This window comes from Vitis riparia, chromosome 9 (genome assembly GCF_004353265.1).
Source record: "Vitis riparia cultivar Riparia Gloire de Montpellier isolate 1030 chromosome 9, EGFV_Vit.rip_1.0, whole genome shotgun sequence".
NCBI classification, from domain to species: Eukaryota; Viridiplantae; Streptophyta; class Magnoliopsida; order Vitales; family Vitaceae; genus Vitis; species Vitis riparia.
The window spans coordinates 20,128,944-20,146,878 of record NC_048439.1 but is presented as its reverse complement, the minus strand read 5'-3'; the positions used below and the strand labels follow the sequence as shown (position 1 = coordinate 20,146,878).

The 17,935-nt window shown below is 36.1% G+C and overlaps 1 protein-coding gene across 2 annotated transcripts; it reads left to right on the top strand.

The window, feature by feature from the left end:
- LOC117922670 lies at positions 1 to 11,182 on the top strand. 2 transcript variants are annotated; one of them, XM_034840847.1, is made up of 3 exons: positions 1 to 630; positions 801 to 1,829; positions 10,844 to 11,182. In XM_034840847.1, exons 2-3 carry the CDS (start codon positions 848 to 850, stop codon positions 10,846 to 10,848), a joined length of 987 nt encoding a protein of 328 aa, XP_034696738.1. In that variant the 5' UTR covers positions 1 to 630; positions 801 to 847; the 3' UTR covers positions 10,849 to 11,182. The 2 variants fall into 2 exon arrangements, with proteins under 2 accessions (XP_034696738.1, XP_034696737.1); XM_034840846.1 differs by lacking the exon at positions 10,844 to 11,182 and adding an exon at positions 2,195 to 2,304.
- The last annotated feature ends 6,753 nt before the right edge of the window (positions 11,183 to 17,935 follow it).

Genomic DNA, 17,935 nt, shown 5'->3' with positions numbered 1-17,935 from the left:
GCTTCCACCAGCACCACCACCAAAATGTTCTCTTCCTCCAGAGATGCCCAAACCCCAAATCGACGTCCTACATTCTCCCACGCGTCGTCATCCGGGGGCTCGACGATGCGTACCGTCGATGTGGTCACGCACTCGTGTCTCCCCCCCCTCTCGACGCTACAGAGGTGACCCCACTACTAATGCTCTGTAACTGCACTGCAGCAGCGGTCACCTGCAGTTCTGAGAGCTCCAACCGTTTGATTTCTGCGGAAATTTTCTGAACTGTGGCCTTTTCAGAGGTTTTCTTTGAAATCGCGTCCGGAACTGAAGCTTTTTGAAGAGTTTTTCTTACTGGGTTTTGCTCAAAACATCGAACTCCTGAAGGGTTTTTGAGAATTCAACTCCAACTACCGCTTTTTTTTTTTCTTTCTTTCTTTCTGCGGTTTTTCTTAGAGTGAACCCATGTTGTGTTTTTGAGAATTCAGCACATAAGACTTCCTTTTGAGGGCTGCTTCAGAGGCCCCGTCTGATGTCTGCAGGAATTTTATCGCAAAGTGTGGCTTTTTCCGAGTTTTTCTTAGAGGGTTTTGCTGTAAAGGCTGAGCTCATGAAAGGATATTGAGAATTCAACAGCAAAAACTACCTTTTCAGGTTTTTTTTTCTGCGCTCTCATTTGTTTTCTGCAGATATTTTATCAGAAACTGAGGCTTTTCTGAGTTTTTCTTAAAGTGTTTTGTAACAAACTCTGAATCCATGAAGGGTGTGTGATAATTCAACTCCAAAAAACTCATTTTCATGAGATTTTTCTTGGTTTGTCTCAGTTGGTGAAGAGTTTTTGAGAATTCAACGTCAAACGCTCCTCTTGAGAATGGAATCGGGTGTGGCGCAGACTCCGGCAACGGCAACGGCTGCGGCGACGGTGACAGCTGCGGCAAAGGCGACGGCGACGACTGTGGCGACCAAGAACCCCGATAAGAGCAAGAGAGATGAGTGGAGCGAAGGTGGGGTCACAAGCCTGTTGGATGTGTACGAATCCAAATGGTTGCTGCGAAATCGAGCGAAATTGAAGGGAACTGATTGGGAGGACATTGCCCAGCAAGTTTCTATAAGAGACAGTGGGATGAAAGCCCTGAAAACCCCCAATCAATGCAAGAACAAGATCGAGTCCATGAAGAAACGGTATCGCATTGAATCTTCGGTGAATGGTCCTGGTTCTTCATGGCAATTCTATGGCAGAATGGATGGTTTGTTGAAAGGAACGTCCGTCCAAAATAGGGGCGGAGATGTCGGTTTTGGTAATGGGGTGGCAGAGGATGCGCCGGTGGCAGTACCAAAGGTGGTGGTGGATGATTCCGAGAATGATCCAAGGAGAGTTTATGCTCAGGTTGTTGAAAAAGGTCGAAATTGTGAGACGGCCGATTTACAAGGAGAGAATCATATACAGGGTAGTCATCAGAATGATGGGTCAAACACTGTCGGAGATGATAGTGAATTCAGTGCCCCAAAGAGCAAAATAGGCAATGTAGGAGATGGGTCCCGAAAAGTGAATCCATTTAAGCGGAGGAAGGGACTAGGGAGCGAGGTTGCAGAGAGTATTAGGTTGTTGGCTCATTCAATGTTGAAGATTGAGCAGGCACGGATGGAAATGTATAAGGACTCAGAACGGTTGAGGGTGGAGGCAGAGGTTAGGAGGGCGGAAATGGAGCTTAAGAGGACAGAGATAATTGCAAAAACTCAGCTGCAGATTGCCAGACTTTTTGTTAAGAGACAGCGAAAGGAGGACGGTAAAAGTGGGACTTCTGCTTTGATTGCTGAACCGATGGTGTCAGTGGAGACTGAAGAAAAAAATGGTTAGTTATGTTGTTTATTTAAATGATTATCACTGTTTTTCTTTTTTGGTTTACTTGGTTGGATTTTGCAATTGTATCTGTTTATAGTTTTTTTGAACTATTTTGTTCAACCCTTGATCTGAGTCATGCTTATGTTGTGTTTTGTTTTTCGGTTTGTTTCTTTCGTTTTTTTTTTCTTTAATTTTGTCTTGTTCTCTCCATGAATTTAAATTATGTTGTACATGGTCATTTCCTGCCTAGTCTTGTATTGAAGGGCAAAAAGGATCTTTGTTGTCTTCATCAAGCAGTTGGGATTCAAGGCTTTTAGAATTGAACTGATACTGAAATCAATTGTATTGCCCATGCCATTGCTAATGCTAATGCAGATGCTGGGATCATCATCAGTACCGGTAATAACTAATGCAAATTGGATGGTCCAAATGACAAGCGTGCTAAGATCATACTTGAGCAATAAATGATACAAATTGGTGTTGTACAGTAGTTAAAACTGTTGTTCTTTGATCTATCAGCTTTCTTCAATTAGAGTGTGAAATGAACCATCAGCTATATATTTATGTATGTATGTATATTACATTTTAAATTGCAATCACCATGTAAAGGTAAAAGATCTGTCTCTCTTCTTTCTTACTTTCTTTTGTCTAATAAGTGAAATTGGCAAGAAGTCTCTTATTTGAAAAAAGTTAAATCAACCTTTAATGGAAAAAGAAAGAAATCGAAAATATTTATAATGCCAATAACTCTTTATAATTGCAAATACTTTTCCTTTGGTGGGGGTTGTTTTGAAGCATTGACTAAAGCTTCTAGAGGAAACCACTTATACTTTGGCTATGTTTAGTTTCTTGAAAACTTGATAGAAAATGCATGGAAATAGAGAGGAGAAGTAGAAGGAAATGAAAAGTTAGAGAGTTGCTTGCTTATGGATATGTTAGGTTCATCGTAAGAAGAAGCTATGAAGAACCATACCCCTTATCTTGGCTTGGTGTCTTTAAAAAGAATGGAATAGTAGAGATTTAAGGGGTTTGATTCCCATAAAGGATGCGCAAAGAATGTGGAATGCATTCATTGTTTATTTATATTTTTAAATTGGCAATAAAGACTATATATTGACAAATGCTAAAGGAAGAGGAGAGAGGGGGGGCACCAAAGTATATAAAGAGTACTAAAAAGGCTAAAAGGAAAGAAAGATGATGGGACCTTATACAATCAATGAAATGAAACAAAGTGAAGACATCAACCTTCAACCTTCGAACCACAAATGCAGAGTGAGTAAAAACACCTATTAAAGATTGAACCGATCGCTCAATCTCGTCAAAGGTTATAATTTCAGTCCAAAGAGATAATGGGGCTTAAGCGGTGCTCCTTTCTATACTTTTTGGAACGCTTAGGTTCTTGTGATGTATGAGAGTTTTATTTTTCGTTTTTGTTTTTTTATTTCCTCCATGCCCTTTATTTTCATAACACTCTCATTGTATACTTGTGTTTTGTCACCTCCATTAATAAATAAATAAGCTCAACCATTTTGCATTTGAAGCTTTTCTTATTATGGGTGTTGAAGCATGGCATATGTGTTGGACCCAAATCCTAATATCTTAAATTTTTAGGAAAATTGATTGTTTAAGATGATATCATAACTTAGATTTAATTGGAGGTCTAGGGTTTTGTCCTCCCTCAATCAATTTATCTATCTAATTATTATGACAAAAAATGTGTTCTGTTTTTTGGCAATGCGATATGTGCCTCTCACAGTGAGTATGGGGCCACACATGAGGAGGGTATCAAAGCATTGTGGAAGCTTATATTGTGAGGAAATATGGCTGCCCAACAATGGAAAAGTGGAAAATTGCATTGAAGATAACTTCTACCATTTTTGCATTTGAAGTTTTTTTATAAACAAAGTAAAAAAATGATGATAAAGAAAAAGACCATAAGCTAGTTCATATAAGGTATATAGAGGCAATAAGGCCCAACTTGGTAAGAAGGCAAACATTTCCAAACTCCAAAAATGAAGCCACTACTAAGAAAGCAAATACAATGTGTTTAGAGCTATATCCTTTACCTTAGCAGTGTCGTTTTCTTGTTCTTAATTGTTTTGTGATGGTTTCTGATATTGGCAATATTGTTTATACCAATGCTCACATGAGCTATAATAGGTAATGAAGATAGATGAAGTACTCCAATTGTTATGTATCAGTTCTTCGATAAATTACTTATATGCATATAAAAGCTTGACTGGGTAAATGAATTGAAAATGGATAAATTGTAGGAAATGGTCTAGCTACAATTTGTGAACTCACTTTAGGGAAAAAAATGTATATATTCCTAAGAACATTACAATTCTAAAGATGCTTACTTGTTCATGAGCTTTGGGTATATAGAGATATTGATACCTTTTTTCACATTTTTAAGATGAAACTCACGCCTATGTGACAATCTAAGGTCTATAAAGGATCATTTGTGATATACAACATTTGGAATCCCATTTACCCTGTCATTTTGGTTAGATACTCGATAAGTACCAAGAAGCACAAGCTAGAAAGCACAATGTGTCCTTTGCATACCTATATAACTCCAAATGTTCAAGATTTATTATAATCTAGCATATTATACTTTGATCCATCAATTAGTTATTCTTATACTAGTTATAAATCGTATAATAAACATACCTTGTCTCCCTATTGGATCAAGAATAAGGTTAAAGGGATAAAAACCACCAATATATGTCATGCCATCAAATTGGCCCAATAACCAATTGACGTCACCTATAAAAAATAAAAAAATAAAAAACAATTGACGTTGTGTGCATTATGTAGACATAAATGAATTCCCAAAATCATTCCATGTATGTAATCCAAGGATCTTTAGTAGATAAATGTCTTATTTGGAAAAAAGGAAAATCATCTTAGGCTCTAGAAGGTAGATTATTACCAACTCTACTTGGCTTTCAATGTGCACTTAAAAATAAACTCACCTAACACTACTTGTAGGTGGTATGAGGTTGAGTTATTGATGGATGATGGATCTAGAAAAGTTGTTGTTCTACTCCATTTTCCATAAATGATTTTTCCACTATTCATTTGTGGGCAAAATTTTAATTATAAGTACTATCCGTTGAAATTGGGTTAATTTCAAAGATGCTTTGAAACCAACAAATGGAGAAAAAGGAAAAAAACAAAAGCAATTCCAATTTCGTTTCTCTTATAACTAACTTAGGAACTTTTACTTAAGAATTGCAACAATTTACAATATGAACAATGAAAAGCCCTTCCAACTAAGAATTCTAATAGTGATGGGATGTTAACACCATGTCAAGTGGTTGCATCATTATCCTTGGAAGTCATTGTGTAGGTTCCCTTTGATTTTTCTTGTTTTATTCGTTCTTCAATGAATGGTGGTAAAAATAGGATTCTCTTTTGGAATATATTTAGTGGCAATATCCACCTCTATGTTTTCAGTTCTCAAATCTTTTTAGGTTACAAGAACTAGGGCCTCTACTATCTTATCCATATTGGGCCTTTCTTCTTCTACACCAACTTGGATTTTCAATTTCTATCATTATCTTTTTTATTAGAAAATTGATGAGTTTGCACTTCTTGTGCCATTTCTCATTCATGTGTGCTGGTTCCCTTCCTTACAAAATGTAACATTTGGTCATTAACCTCATCAAGGTAAGTCTTAGTCAATTCAATCTTTGAAGTTGCTTCTCAATTGTGAGTGAAAATTTTTTCCGTAACCAATGTCACATGGAAATCTAAAGCCTAAGTAAAAGCTTTTGCTTGGTTAGTGGCTAATATGAAGGTCAATACTAATAATTTTTTTTTTGATAAATAAAAACTTAAATTAAATTAAAAAGAGCCGCCAAAAGAGGACCCAAGGATGAAGGTCAATACTAATCATGTGCTACAACTAAGGAGACCTTGCGAAACCCTTAATCCAAACCGCTATGTTATGTGCTCGGCAAGTGGCAAATTGATTGATTATCATTTTTTACACTATCTTGTAGCATTGGAGCTATAGCATACATTATTCAAAAGCATTGGAATTGTGAGGGTTCCCACTAAAAGCATGGCGAATATGTTAGCCATATCTTTTAGGATTTTGAGGATCGAGAGGCTCATCTAAGAGTCATACTATTTTGATATGTGGAGAGCTTCACTTTGATATATATTATCCAACGGGAGAGGAATGCATAAAATTTCAAGGATATATAAAGGACATAGAATATTTGGGAGATGTTACACTTCTTTGCCTCCTATAGGTTTTTGTCACCGACACCTTTTAGGGCACACCTTTAAGGTATTTTTTACTAAATTGGAACCCATCTTGCAATTATAAGAAGACAACTAGAGAGATGCATCTTATGTTCAGACCACCTCTTACAGGTTCTATGAAGCTAAACTCTGATGGGTGCTCACTAGGTAAAGATCTAGGACACTATGAATTAGAAATGTGCTTAAAGAGCAATTGGTAGGTGTGGGATCTTATTCTAAACATGCTAAAGAAGGTAGCTTATGTGGATATTCCTGTCAATGCTTTACAACTTTTTTTTTTTTTTTTTTGATAAGTAAAGGGATTGTATTAAAAAACCACCAAAGCAGTGGCTTAAATTTACAATGCTTTACAACTTTATTGAAAATGGTATGTAAATCGAAAGGGTTAAAAGAGAAGTTGTTCCCTATTTAGGTTTTGTTTTCAGTGGGTTCATTCAAGTTAAATTCTGATTGTTGTGCATTGGGTAATCTAAGTCAGTTGTGAATTGGAGGGGTGATCATAGGATAGAGTGTTTTAGGGGTGGGAGCTTTCTCAAAACGAGTATAAGATGGTTTAGTCATTGAGGCAAGGATTTTAGCCCTTTTAGAGGGCTTGCTATGGGCTTGAGCTCATTACCCTTTAACCAAGGTTAGAAGAGGATTCTTCTATTTTCATATCTTAGGTGTCTAAGTTAGAGGGAGGGCGTTGGCGGTATTGTCGATATCTTCGACAAATTCTATTTATAACTTAAGACTTGGGTTTTTACTTTTCATGATCTCCTCATTCAGCTAATAAAGTTGCCAATCTTTTAGCAAAGAGAGGAGCTAAGCATTTGGTTCCTTTAGTAGGGGAATTTTTGAGGGAGTAGAGACATTTTACCTTATACAAGCTCCTGTGGATTTTGATCAGATTTTGGAAGGATTTATCATCCTTCATTTGTGCTTTAAAACTTCTATCAGTGAATTAGTTTTGTTTACCGTAAAAAAAAAAAATCTTCCTTCCTTTTGTTGTGCTACATCCAAATAGTTATTATTAAGATCTTTTTTAGGCAAGTCCTTGTATTCTAAAATTGGAGGCGTGACTGATCAAAAACACCTATATGCATACTTGCACTTGACATTGATGCCCAAATCCAAGCAACATTGGTCTTCACTAATTTGTTCTTGATTGTGAATGAGAATCCTGGGGCTTGGATTGAGGCCAGTGCAATGATAGATATACTTAATGCTATGATTGTTGGTGTGGCAGTAGGGTTGGTGGTATGTAAAGTTTCTCCTCTATGATTCATAGATGTCAGCTTTTTTCCCTCTATTTCTAAAAAGAAGAAAGTTTCTAATTCTAAACTTATCCCTAAAATTTTTGGGATTGTATCTGTTTAAATTATAAATAAAAGTACTTGATAGAGAGGGAGTTAGTCACAAGTGGCTGGCCCTTGATGTAGTTTATAGGTACCCAATAGTTGAGAAAATTTTTAAATAGCTTAATGGGTTGAAGAAGGCCTATGCTTCCTTAAAGGAGAAGTTAATTGTTGAAATGGGCACTCATGCTAGAAGTACAAGATTTTGATTCCATTTTTTATTTTTTTAGATTGGATTATTTGAAAGAGGTCTATGGGATTGTATGGGTGCTTGTACATATTTAGTCTTGTATTGGAATCCAAAAGGATGACAGCAATTGTGTGATTAGAAAGAGAAATATCTGCAGAGTACAGGCTACATATTGGACCCGAAAATGCTAGTCCTTTGGGAAATTTTCAAGGTTTAGCAGATGGGACAAAACTATTTTCAATTTGCAAGAGGTTATAGTGGCTGAGATTGATTGAAGGGAATATAAACCATCTAAGTCAAATGTTTGGGCTGAAATTTTTGGAGCACCAGATGTCTTTGTTTTGTCATGGTTAGGCCTGGGGTGTTCCAAATAAAGCTCTCATTTGTAAGTGGTTATAGTGATTCTATGTAGAGCATGATTCTGTGTGATGTATTTTACTGTTTATATATAATATACTTTGGCCTCTTCACTTATCAAAAAAATGATTCTGTGTGATGTATATCATCAAGGGCATATATAGGTTGCAGAATGATGGGTGATATGCCAATTTTCTGGTGGAAGAGTTCTACTCCTTTCTCTGGAAAGCCGTCTCCCAAGGCTATCAGAATTTCCCTTGACATGTTAGATTCATTGTTAAGGATTGTTTATTGATTCTACATAAGAATACCAATCTTTTTTATTTCTCTCTTCTCTAACAGCTTTATAATATTTGACTCTCCCATATCTAGCCTTTCTTCTCTTTGTTATTCTCCAGCTCACGATTCAGCTTTGGGAAAAACTTGGTTTCATGAAATTGATGACATTTCTTGTCCTTCCCTTTGAAAAGGCAAATATCCTTATATTCATTGAATGAGAGGTGTTGGTCTTTGGATTGTGAAGGCATTTTTTTTTCTTCCATTCACTTCTTCTATTTCCTATGAAAGAGATATAACCAGACCCACTGATTAAGGTTCTTGGTACTTGTGTCATGGAAAATACAGTGACATGCATTTGATCAAAGTTACACAATGGCACCCTAAACCAAGGGTCAAGTCTTCTTAGAAGCATGCAATCTTCATGTTCTTGATGACAAACAAGCTAACCAAATTTGTCTAGCTAGGGAAAAAATTGTCACTGCTATGTAATGACATCAGATCTGGAATTTGGGTCTATAAAATTGTACCTTGTTAAAGGTACAAAATTCTTTCTCATTAGTGTTTGTTCCCATTTGTTTCTCTAATAGAGGCATAGTGTATGACATTTTCTGCGTTCAGCTTAATATATCTTCATTTTAGATTATATGTGCATACTTAGAGATCTCTCATGGCTATATATGTTGTAACATTTTTGCATAGCTTCATTCTTTTTTTAATTTCTTGCTAGGCAAGACAATCCTTCAATCGTTGTCTGATATAGAGACAGTACTCACCAAAAAATTGTGCTCATGTCTCTAGATATGTTGGTGTTGGAAGAGAAGATATTTCCTATTTGATGTTTAAGAACTCCTTTCAGCATTGGGAAATTCAAATGCTTGATGAAACCTCATCGAAATGCTTGGCTAGTTTTGTAGGAATAAGAACTTGAAATTCTTTGCCTTAAGGATGCATTTGGTTCATGGGTTTCTTAACTAGGGAATGAGTAGCTTATATCCAAGTACAAGATTACCGTGTTTTGGTCTACCATTGTGAATCTTTCATTTACCAAAATTTACTTATCAAAAAAAAAGATTACCGTATTTTGGTGCATATAACTTTGGGATTCTTAATTTCTTTCAATATGAGATTCCCTCAAATTTGGGGAAATCTAATACCCATGGAGGACTTGGAAGTTTTTATGGTCCTATTTCTAAGGAATGAAGATGAAAGAAAGGTAGACAACTTGATTCAATTTTTGTAAATATTACTCAAAAGCTTGTTATGTAAATTGATACTAATTCCCATGTACACCAAACACAAACACTATAATGGAAATAGCATAGGAGTTTCAAATTCCCAATTTTAACTAAATGTGAAAATGGAAATCTCCTATCAATTAGATTCCAGGAATTTTTTTTTCAGAAAAATATAATTTCAATTTCCTAGTTTAGGTTCCGGCAAACCAAATGCACTTATATGCCTTATTGGTTATTGTGATAACTAGGAAAACAATTACACCTATTCTCTTAATTTACCTTTTCCACCTCAACTTTTGGTATTTGTATGGACCACTATCATAACTATATGCAAACATTCTTTTGTAAGTCAAGGCATTAGAAAAAACTGGAAAAAAAAAAGGTTGAGCTACCCTGATACATAGGTTGTATACAGGGATCACCCATAAACAAAAGGAAATGGAAAAAAGAAGAAAAATGAGAAAAACAAAGCCATCGTCCAAGTCCTAGAGCACCCTTAACACACCAATGAAATTTAAAAAGATAAGCTTCCTTCAGCAAATGCTCCGACAAGGCAAACAGAGATTTGAAGGAAGATGTCTTTCTGATTCAGCTCCAACCACTATTAAGCCTTAAAAATTATTTACTCTCTTTCCATAAACACCAAAACAAACTCAAGAGTCATCTTCCCTACTTTCTTTTACCATTATCTAAAATACAAATCATCAATGTTATCTGGTTTTGATTTTCTTGATTAAATCTCAGCATCTTCGGATCATCTTCCAAATTCGGTTTAGTACTTTATGTTCTTTGTCATGTTTAGTGCTTCCAACACATGGGCAAAGGCTCAAGCTCCTCTTCTTTGGTGCACAAAATCATTTATATTATGTTGGAAGCAAATCACATAAGTCACCAAGATGCTGCAAAGCTGGTTTATCATTACACCACCACCATCATCATCATCATAATTATTGCTGCTGTTGTTGTAAAGCTTCAGTTGCTATGCATGAGTGGCTCATGGAACCACTCACCTGCCAATTTCAGCTGTTTACTTTAATCTCTTCTGCACTTCTGCGTTATTGCTTTAGTCACTCATTTTGTTGTTATTGCTTTAAACCTTTAGTTACTATAAAAAGTGTTGTTCATGAAGAGTTGCTTCACCTGGCAATTTCAGCTGTTCACTTTCCTGTCTTCTGCACTTCTATGTTTTTACTTTGGTCACTCATTTTGCAAATATTTGCTGAACTTTTCATTCATAAAAAGATACATGCCTTGGAAGCTATTATCAATGTCTCTTTGGAAAAATCCCATAAAATTTGAGTGTAGAAGCCAATTTAGATAATGCTTACCTTATATTGTTGAATTGCAGGATGATTAAATAAATATCAATGCTCAAATCAGATGCTGACATAGCAAAGTGATATAATGCTTATTTTTTCAACCATAAAACTCATACTGGTAAGATTTCTGATATATGTAGATTCACTGATTGTTTTGTATGAATATTGCATTAAATGATTGGACAATGTTAATTTTTTTTAGAATCTAAGAACTTTGAAGAGAACTTATAGTCAAGGGACCAAAAAAATAAGATTGTCCTATCATTATCATACTCTTCCCCAAGTCCCTGTAAATGGTGCTATGGAACCTTTGTTCTTTCAGTAATATTAACATGTCATCTTTGAACCATTTGGTTTGATTACTTAAACCTGCTTGATGTTTTCTGCTACACAATAACAGTAGGCCTGGCCACAACAAATAATTCCAAATATCTAATCATTTTTGGATAAAATGACTTAGTTACTCTATTTATAATTAAAATTCTTTAATTTCTTAATTAGTAAACAAAATATTTTAATAAGTTTTTGTTATTTGCTCGATCAAAGATTGTAGTTTACAAATAAATATACCAATGTATTTGTAAATAAAATAGTTTATTAATGTGACATTTGAGATGCATGACATGCATGGTTAATGTATCTTATCCACGGCTATGATGGATGAGACATGAGTGTGACATAAAATTATTGAAGGGTGTAGTGCCCATATCCGGTATCTTCATTCATGTCAGAAAGATCAAAGATATGTAAAGTACAGTCAATAAATGAATTTGACCAACTTTTTTTAAATATTTTTCTTTTTCTTTCCTTTTTTTTTCTCTTTTAAATTGATTGCTATCCTACTGATTGACAAGAAAAAAAAATTAATTTATTGAACAACTAATGATGGTAGCGATATCTTCATTTGACCATTTAGCAATGGGCACCAGAATCAAGTAACCGGTTTCAGTAAAAATGGTTAGTTAGTCTATAGTGAATTCAATAATCAGGTAAGTGGGTACATTTCTAATCTCTGGGGACCAGTTGCATGTTTAATTCGTGGTCTTCTTGCAATCTATCTGCCCATTTCTTTAGCCAGAAGAAGCTAATATGCTCATTTACTGGCGTTGGTCAGCAGTAGGGGGTGCAGATGATTCAAAGCTTATTATAAGCTGCCAATCCATTTTTGTTTTCCCCATGTTGGGAGTTCAATCCAAGTCTAGCTGAAGCATGCACATGTTACAGCTTTCTTCCAATCTACACAAATTCCCAGTTCATGCAGCTCCAGAGATTTGACACTAAGACTGTCCTTTACATTATTATTCCAATGCATATTCCACTGCAGAACCAGAAGCTTTTATTTCCATTAAGACACTTTAAAATAATAATAATCATGGTAGAAAATTGTTGGAAATGAAAAAAAAAAAAAATAGTTAGATGTGGCTTGTGAACATTTGTTGTATCAAGCATGAAAGACTATCATTACTTAGAAAATAATAATAATAAAGCATTGAAGATTCTTACTTATGACTTACATGTAGTCATTGTTTTTCCTTTTTTCTCAAAATTATCATTGCATATCCACACCATTGCCCTTGGAAGGCTATTGCTCAATATTTCTTCAATTTCTTTTATTATATGTGTTTCTTAGTGAATAATGGTTCAAAAATTCATTTTTAGGAAGCTATGTCGTGTGGTGATTTACCCTTTGTCTTCAATGCCCAAATCTCTATGGGGTGGTGAAGATGAGAGGTTCCCACTTATCTTCTATTTTAGCTTCCTCTTTCTCATCCCCTTCTTGGAGCCTCAATTTTTTTCTGCATCCTGTCCAACCAGGAATCCAAGAAACTAGCTTTTCTAATATAAATTCTAACTCTTGCCTATTTATTGCGTACCTTCCCTGATGTGAGGGTTTTGGTTATTGACTTCATCAAGTTTATTTGCAATTGGTTAATTCTTTAAAGCTTTCTCTAGCTGTACCAATGATGTTCCTTTTCTAAATTCAAAATCCCTTGTAAGCTAAATTTGCATGAGTTACATGCAAAAAGGGTTGATATCAATGATTTGTTTAAGGTGAGGAGGCCTTAAAAGTCCTTCGACCAGGAATAATTTGTTATGTGTAAGAGGGATGGAGAACTAGTGGATAATCCCTTTCCATGTTGCCCACTAGCATTGAGTTTGTGGCATAGGCTAATTAGATTCAATTGAGGTTGATTGGATTCTGCAAACAAGTGTGGAGTAGATGTTAATTAGTCCTTTTAAGAGTTTTGGGGGACTTCCTTGATGCAAAGTTTTATAGAGTATTGCTACCATTATTTTTATTGCAACTATTTAGTAAGAAGGAAATGCAAGGATTTGTTAGGATATGTGGAGGCCAATAGAGGCAATAGGTGGTCACATATACAATCTCGAGCCTTAAAACAATACCAAGTTTCCCTAGCTCCTAGTATCTATCCCATGAATTAGAGTTTGTTCTATTGAATGTCTCCCTCTCTTCCTTACATCCCTACCTACTTGATATAGGCTCTACATGTACATTTCCATCTCATAGTAGTGGACATGTCCTTAGAAAAAATGGTCAATCTTATGTACAGGAACTACCATGCATTTCATGCTCTGAATTGCCAACAATCCATTTCATAGTTCTCTATATATGAGATATATGCCATGGACTACTATTAATCTAGAACATAAAGATGTCATTTATTGAATAGGAATTCATGTAAACAAGATTATCTATTATTTTATATGGTAGGTTAGCTTACCATGTGGGTAGTGGGCAAAGAGTGAGATTTTGGACAGACAAGTGGTGTGGAGATGAGCCGCTTTGTGAGTGCTTCTCCTCTCTTTTCTCCATTTCCTTGTCTAAGAATGCTTGGGTTTTGGAGGTCTGGTATCCCGTTGGTGATGGGGATGGCTAGACTCCTCTTTTTGCAAGGGCATTTAATGATTGGGAGATCGAATTGGTGGAGTGTTTGTTGCAAAAGATCCATGCCTTCTGCGTACAAAGGGAGGAGGAAGATAGAGTGATCTGGACAGCTTCAAATGATGGTGCTTTCTCAATTAAGTCGCTTTATTCTATTTTGGAGCGCGGGGGTTCTTCTTTGTTCCCTAGCGAAAGTATTTGGAGGGTAAGAGTGCCCCCTAAGGTAGCTTTCTTTGCTTGGGAGGCTTCCTGGGGTAAAGTCTTAACTTTTGAGCAACTTCAAAGGAGGGGGTTCTCTTTGGCAAACAGGTGCTTTCTTTGTCTATCTGAAGCAGAAACGGTGGATCATCTTCTACTTCATTGTGTTAAGATGCGGGTCTTGTAGAACCTTCTTTTCTCCCTTTTTGGTGTGTCTTGGACTCTTTCATGTACAGTGAAGGAAACCCTTCTTGGGTGGAATGGAGTGTTTGTGGGGAAAAGGCGCAAGAGGGTTTGGCAAATGGCTCCTTTGTGTATATTTTGGTCAGTCTGGAAGGAGCAGAATAGATTAGCTTTTGGGAATGAGGAGCTCTCGCTTCAAAGATTGAAATATTCTTTTGTTTGTAATCTTTGGTCTTGGGTTAGGGTTTCCTTAGTAGCAAGCCCCCCTTCTCTTGTAAGTTTTTTAGACTAGATAGGCTCCTAGTAAGAGAAGGCGGTGTGCATACTCCCTGTATACTACGAGGGCACTGGTTTTTGGTGTTTCCTCTTTGTGTTTAATATACTTTCTTCTTACTTATCAAAAAAAATATATATAGAGTCTATGCTAGGTAGGTAGAAATATGATGAAAAATGGGAAACACCTGGTGGAACATGACTCAAGTTCAGGATTTAAATACTATGAGATCACAAACTTGGTGTTGTTTGGGGCTTAGGATTGTGTGTGAACTCTCTTTCCTCTATAATTTTTCTATAATATAGTGGATTCATTCTCTCTTATCCATGGATATAAACATAACTGGCCGAACCTCACATACTTTTGTGCAACAAGAGTTTGCTTTATCTTTGTTTTGTGTGGTGGTCGTGCTCTTTTTTTGAAGCACTTTATCTTCTATGTTATTGTTGTTGGGATAAAGCCCTTAAAAGAAAGACATAATGCAACAAAGTTAGACTTGGGCTTCCACTTACCTATCCATTGTATGCATTGATATTGGTTTGACCATTCAAACCCATATCACTTGCATCGTACATAACTTAGACGTATTACGAATTGTACAAAAGATATAAGTCATGGGTTCCTTACAAGATGATAAGTAGTTCATGGATTTGGGGAATCTAGCAGAGACTATAATGCACCATCTCTTAATTTGAGGGATGACTTATCTTGGCCATCAAGATAAGGTTCTCATGGTAAGTGCACTAGTATATGATTACACATTAGACAGGACCTACAGTAAATCATGACATAAAACTATCAGATTATCATGATTCACAAAGCTACTATATTGCATAGACTCTCAACCTTGAGAGGATATTGAATCTATGTTGAAATCAATAGGAGGTTTTGACCTATGGGTGAGACCCTAAAGTGGTCATATAGTCCCTACAAATTGAGTCACTATTAATAAAAGCACCATGATATCTTTTTGGATTGAGACAATTTGTCCCCTGATCCAAAGGACATGTGATTATGAAATCTATAATTGCAATAATTCCTTGAGTAGAATTTGACATATGCACTTTATGAGTTAAAGTATGTTAGTTGATGACATAGTAGGAGGATTTATAACTTAAGGATTTGAAAGATAATCTTGATGGGTTGATAACACTACCCTAGTAGATTATGGACACCAATTCATAGGGAGTTTGTATGCAATGTATGGTAGATCACAACCCCCCCCCCCCCCCCCCCCCCCTTCCCGTGTTAAAGAAAGTTCAAAGTCTTCACTTAGTAGTTGACATTCTCTAAGTGACTTGTCGAGTCTACAAAGCTTAGATTTGGCTTGTTGTAATTTTATAGGATATTGGAGTGCAGTTGACTCTCTTTAGTGGAGTGCTAAGTCAACCTTAGAATTGGATTCTAAGGGAGTCATTATTTTGCTATGGGTCCTAGTGGTCCCTACTTGAGTTTCTTGCTCATGGTGGCACATATGGGTTTATAGTTCATAAGTGTGCATAAAAGCAAAAATTTGCATTAGATCTTTTGAATAGTCTTTTTGAATTAGTGGTGTAGGCTAATTAATTAATTGGAGCCTATTAGGACTAATTATTTAATTAAGACCCAAGTGAGCTAGATTAAGTGATCCAAACCTAATTTGAGGTCGAATCCTCAAGGGTTTAGGGTTTAGACTTTTGCCATTTGGTCCATCGTCTTCCAAAAAGAAAAAGAGAACAAACTCTAGCCATGCTCAAGAAAGGAAGAGAAGCTCAACTTTCTCTTGCACCAAGGTCTGCGAAGAGAGAGATCGGGTGAAAGACCTTTGGATAGACGAGTTCTACGATGCCCACGACATCTTTTTCGAATTAGATTTGATTTAGGAACAGACAAATTGCAGGTATGTAACTATATCTCTAGATCTAGGTTTTAATATGGTTTTTATTGCCATTGTTTTCCATTGCATTTGATCTAAAGAACCTAAGGATAGATAACATGCACCCTACGAAATCCAGGGCCTAAGAATGGAATAATCTGGGGTTCCCAATAATTGCACTAATAGTAATGTTCTAACAATATGGTATAAGAGCCCTTGGAGGCTTAGAGTAGTGATTAGGGAAACCTCTTTTTGGGAGTCCTTTGAGCCTTCTTTTGCTTGAGTACAACTTAATGTGTGCAAGTTCAAGAGGATGCATGAGGAAATACTTACTGTTTTGTTCACTTTAAAGATTGTGTTAACCTAGGTTTTGATGGATGCTCTTTGGGTAACCAAGGGCAGCTAGGAATTGGTGGAGGGCTTGGGGATCATCATATTGCGATGGTAAAAGCCTTCTCCAAACCAGCAAACAAAGATTGTTATTGAGACTAAAATTTTAATTCTTTAGAAGGCCTAGTGCAAGCCAAAGTTTAGGTCCTTTCAACCGTATGGTGGAAGGAGACTCTTTTGTGGTCATTTCATGAGCAACCAAGAAGGAAAGGAGCCCATGGAGGTCCAATGGGCAGTTTTGCTAAACCCTTTATATCTTTACAGCGTTAAAGTGTTTCTTCTCTTGGGTTCCTTGCTTAGCTAATGAAGTGGTGAATCTCTTAGCTACACAAGAGCTAAGCTTTTGGTGTCTCTCTGAGAAGATTGTTTTGCCTCCCTAAGCTATTCTTAGTGGGTTTTGAGTTGTATCTATCTCAGTTGTACGCATTTTGGGGGCTTTTCTTCTTTTTCTGTCACACTTTATATGGCAGAAAGATGTCTTATTCTTCTTGGAAGGACATCTTATTCTTCTTGCTTCTTTGTTATTAATTGAGATGAAATAGTTGTTTCTTATATATATATATTAAAAAAAAGTTAACATTATATATTACTATGTTCTTTTTCTTTCGTTTTTTTTTTAAGTGCTTTCATATGGAAAGGCATCTACATTTAAGTTGAAAGAGCCACCTTACACCCATAATAGATTGTGATGTTGCTTTTTCCCCCCAAAGTTCATCTAAGTAGTTATTCTTGAATTATTTGCTTGAAAAGAGTGCCTTATAACAATTTGTGAGAACATTACGCATTAGTGCTAAATTACAAAATCAAGTCTATTTCCTAAAAAATTACTAATAATTAGAGGTTATTAGTTTGTAAGCTACTAGTATAAGGTAACCTGATGTATTACCCTCATAATATGAATTCAGTCCACTTTTGACATGCCATAAGGTTGTGGGCACCTATTTAGTTTAGAACATGCAGTTGGACTGAAATTGCCCTTGTCATAGTTTTGTGATAATAACTAACAAATGGTTCCAGATTCCAGGTTCCATCCTACTTTGGAGCCGTATGGATGGAATAAATAGATGTTTGCTTCTAATAGATTAACTAATTGCATTAATTGATGATATGTCCCTCTTTTAACCATAGACTCAGTCCCTTACTCCGGAAAGGAAGGAGAGAGCTTTTGTCACCAGCGCTACTGCTATAGTGGGAGGCACGGTCAACGATAAGTGGACAAGAACCAGTAGAGAATTCTCACCCCATCTTCCTCTTTCAAAATAAGCTACTCCATGAGCCCTGTAAGGGAAGGAATACTTCCCTTTGGCGGGAGAACC

Coding starts and splice junctions, on each gene's coding strand:
- LOC117922670 (XM_034840846.1), top strand. CDS start 848: ATGGAATCGGGTGTGGCGCAGACTCCGGCAACGGCAACGGCTGCGGCG. Junction 1,830..2,194: donor GGAGACTGAAGAAAAAAATG/GTTAGTTATGTT, acceptor ATGCTAATGCAG/ATGCTGGGATCATCATCAGT.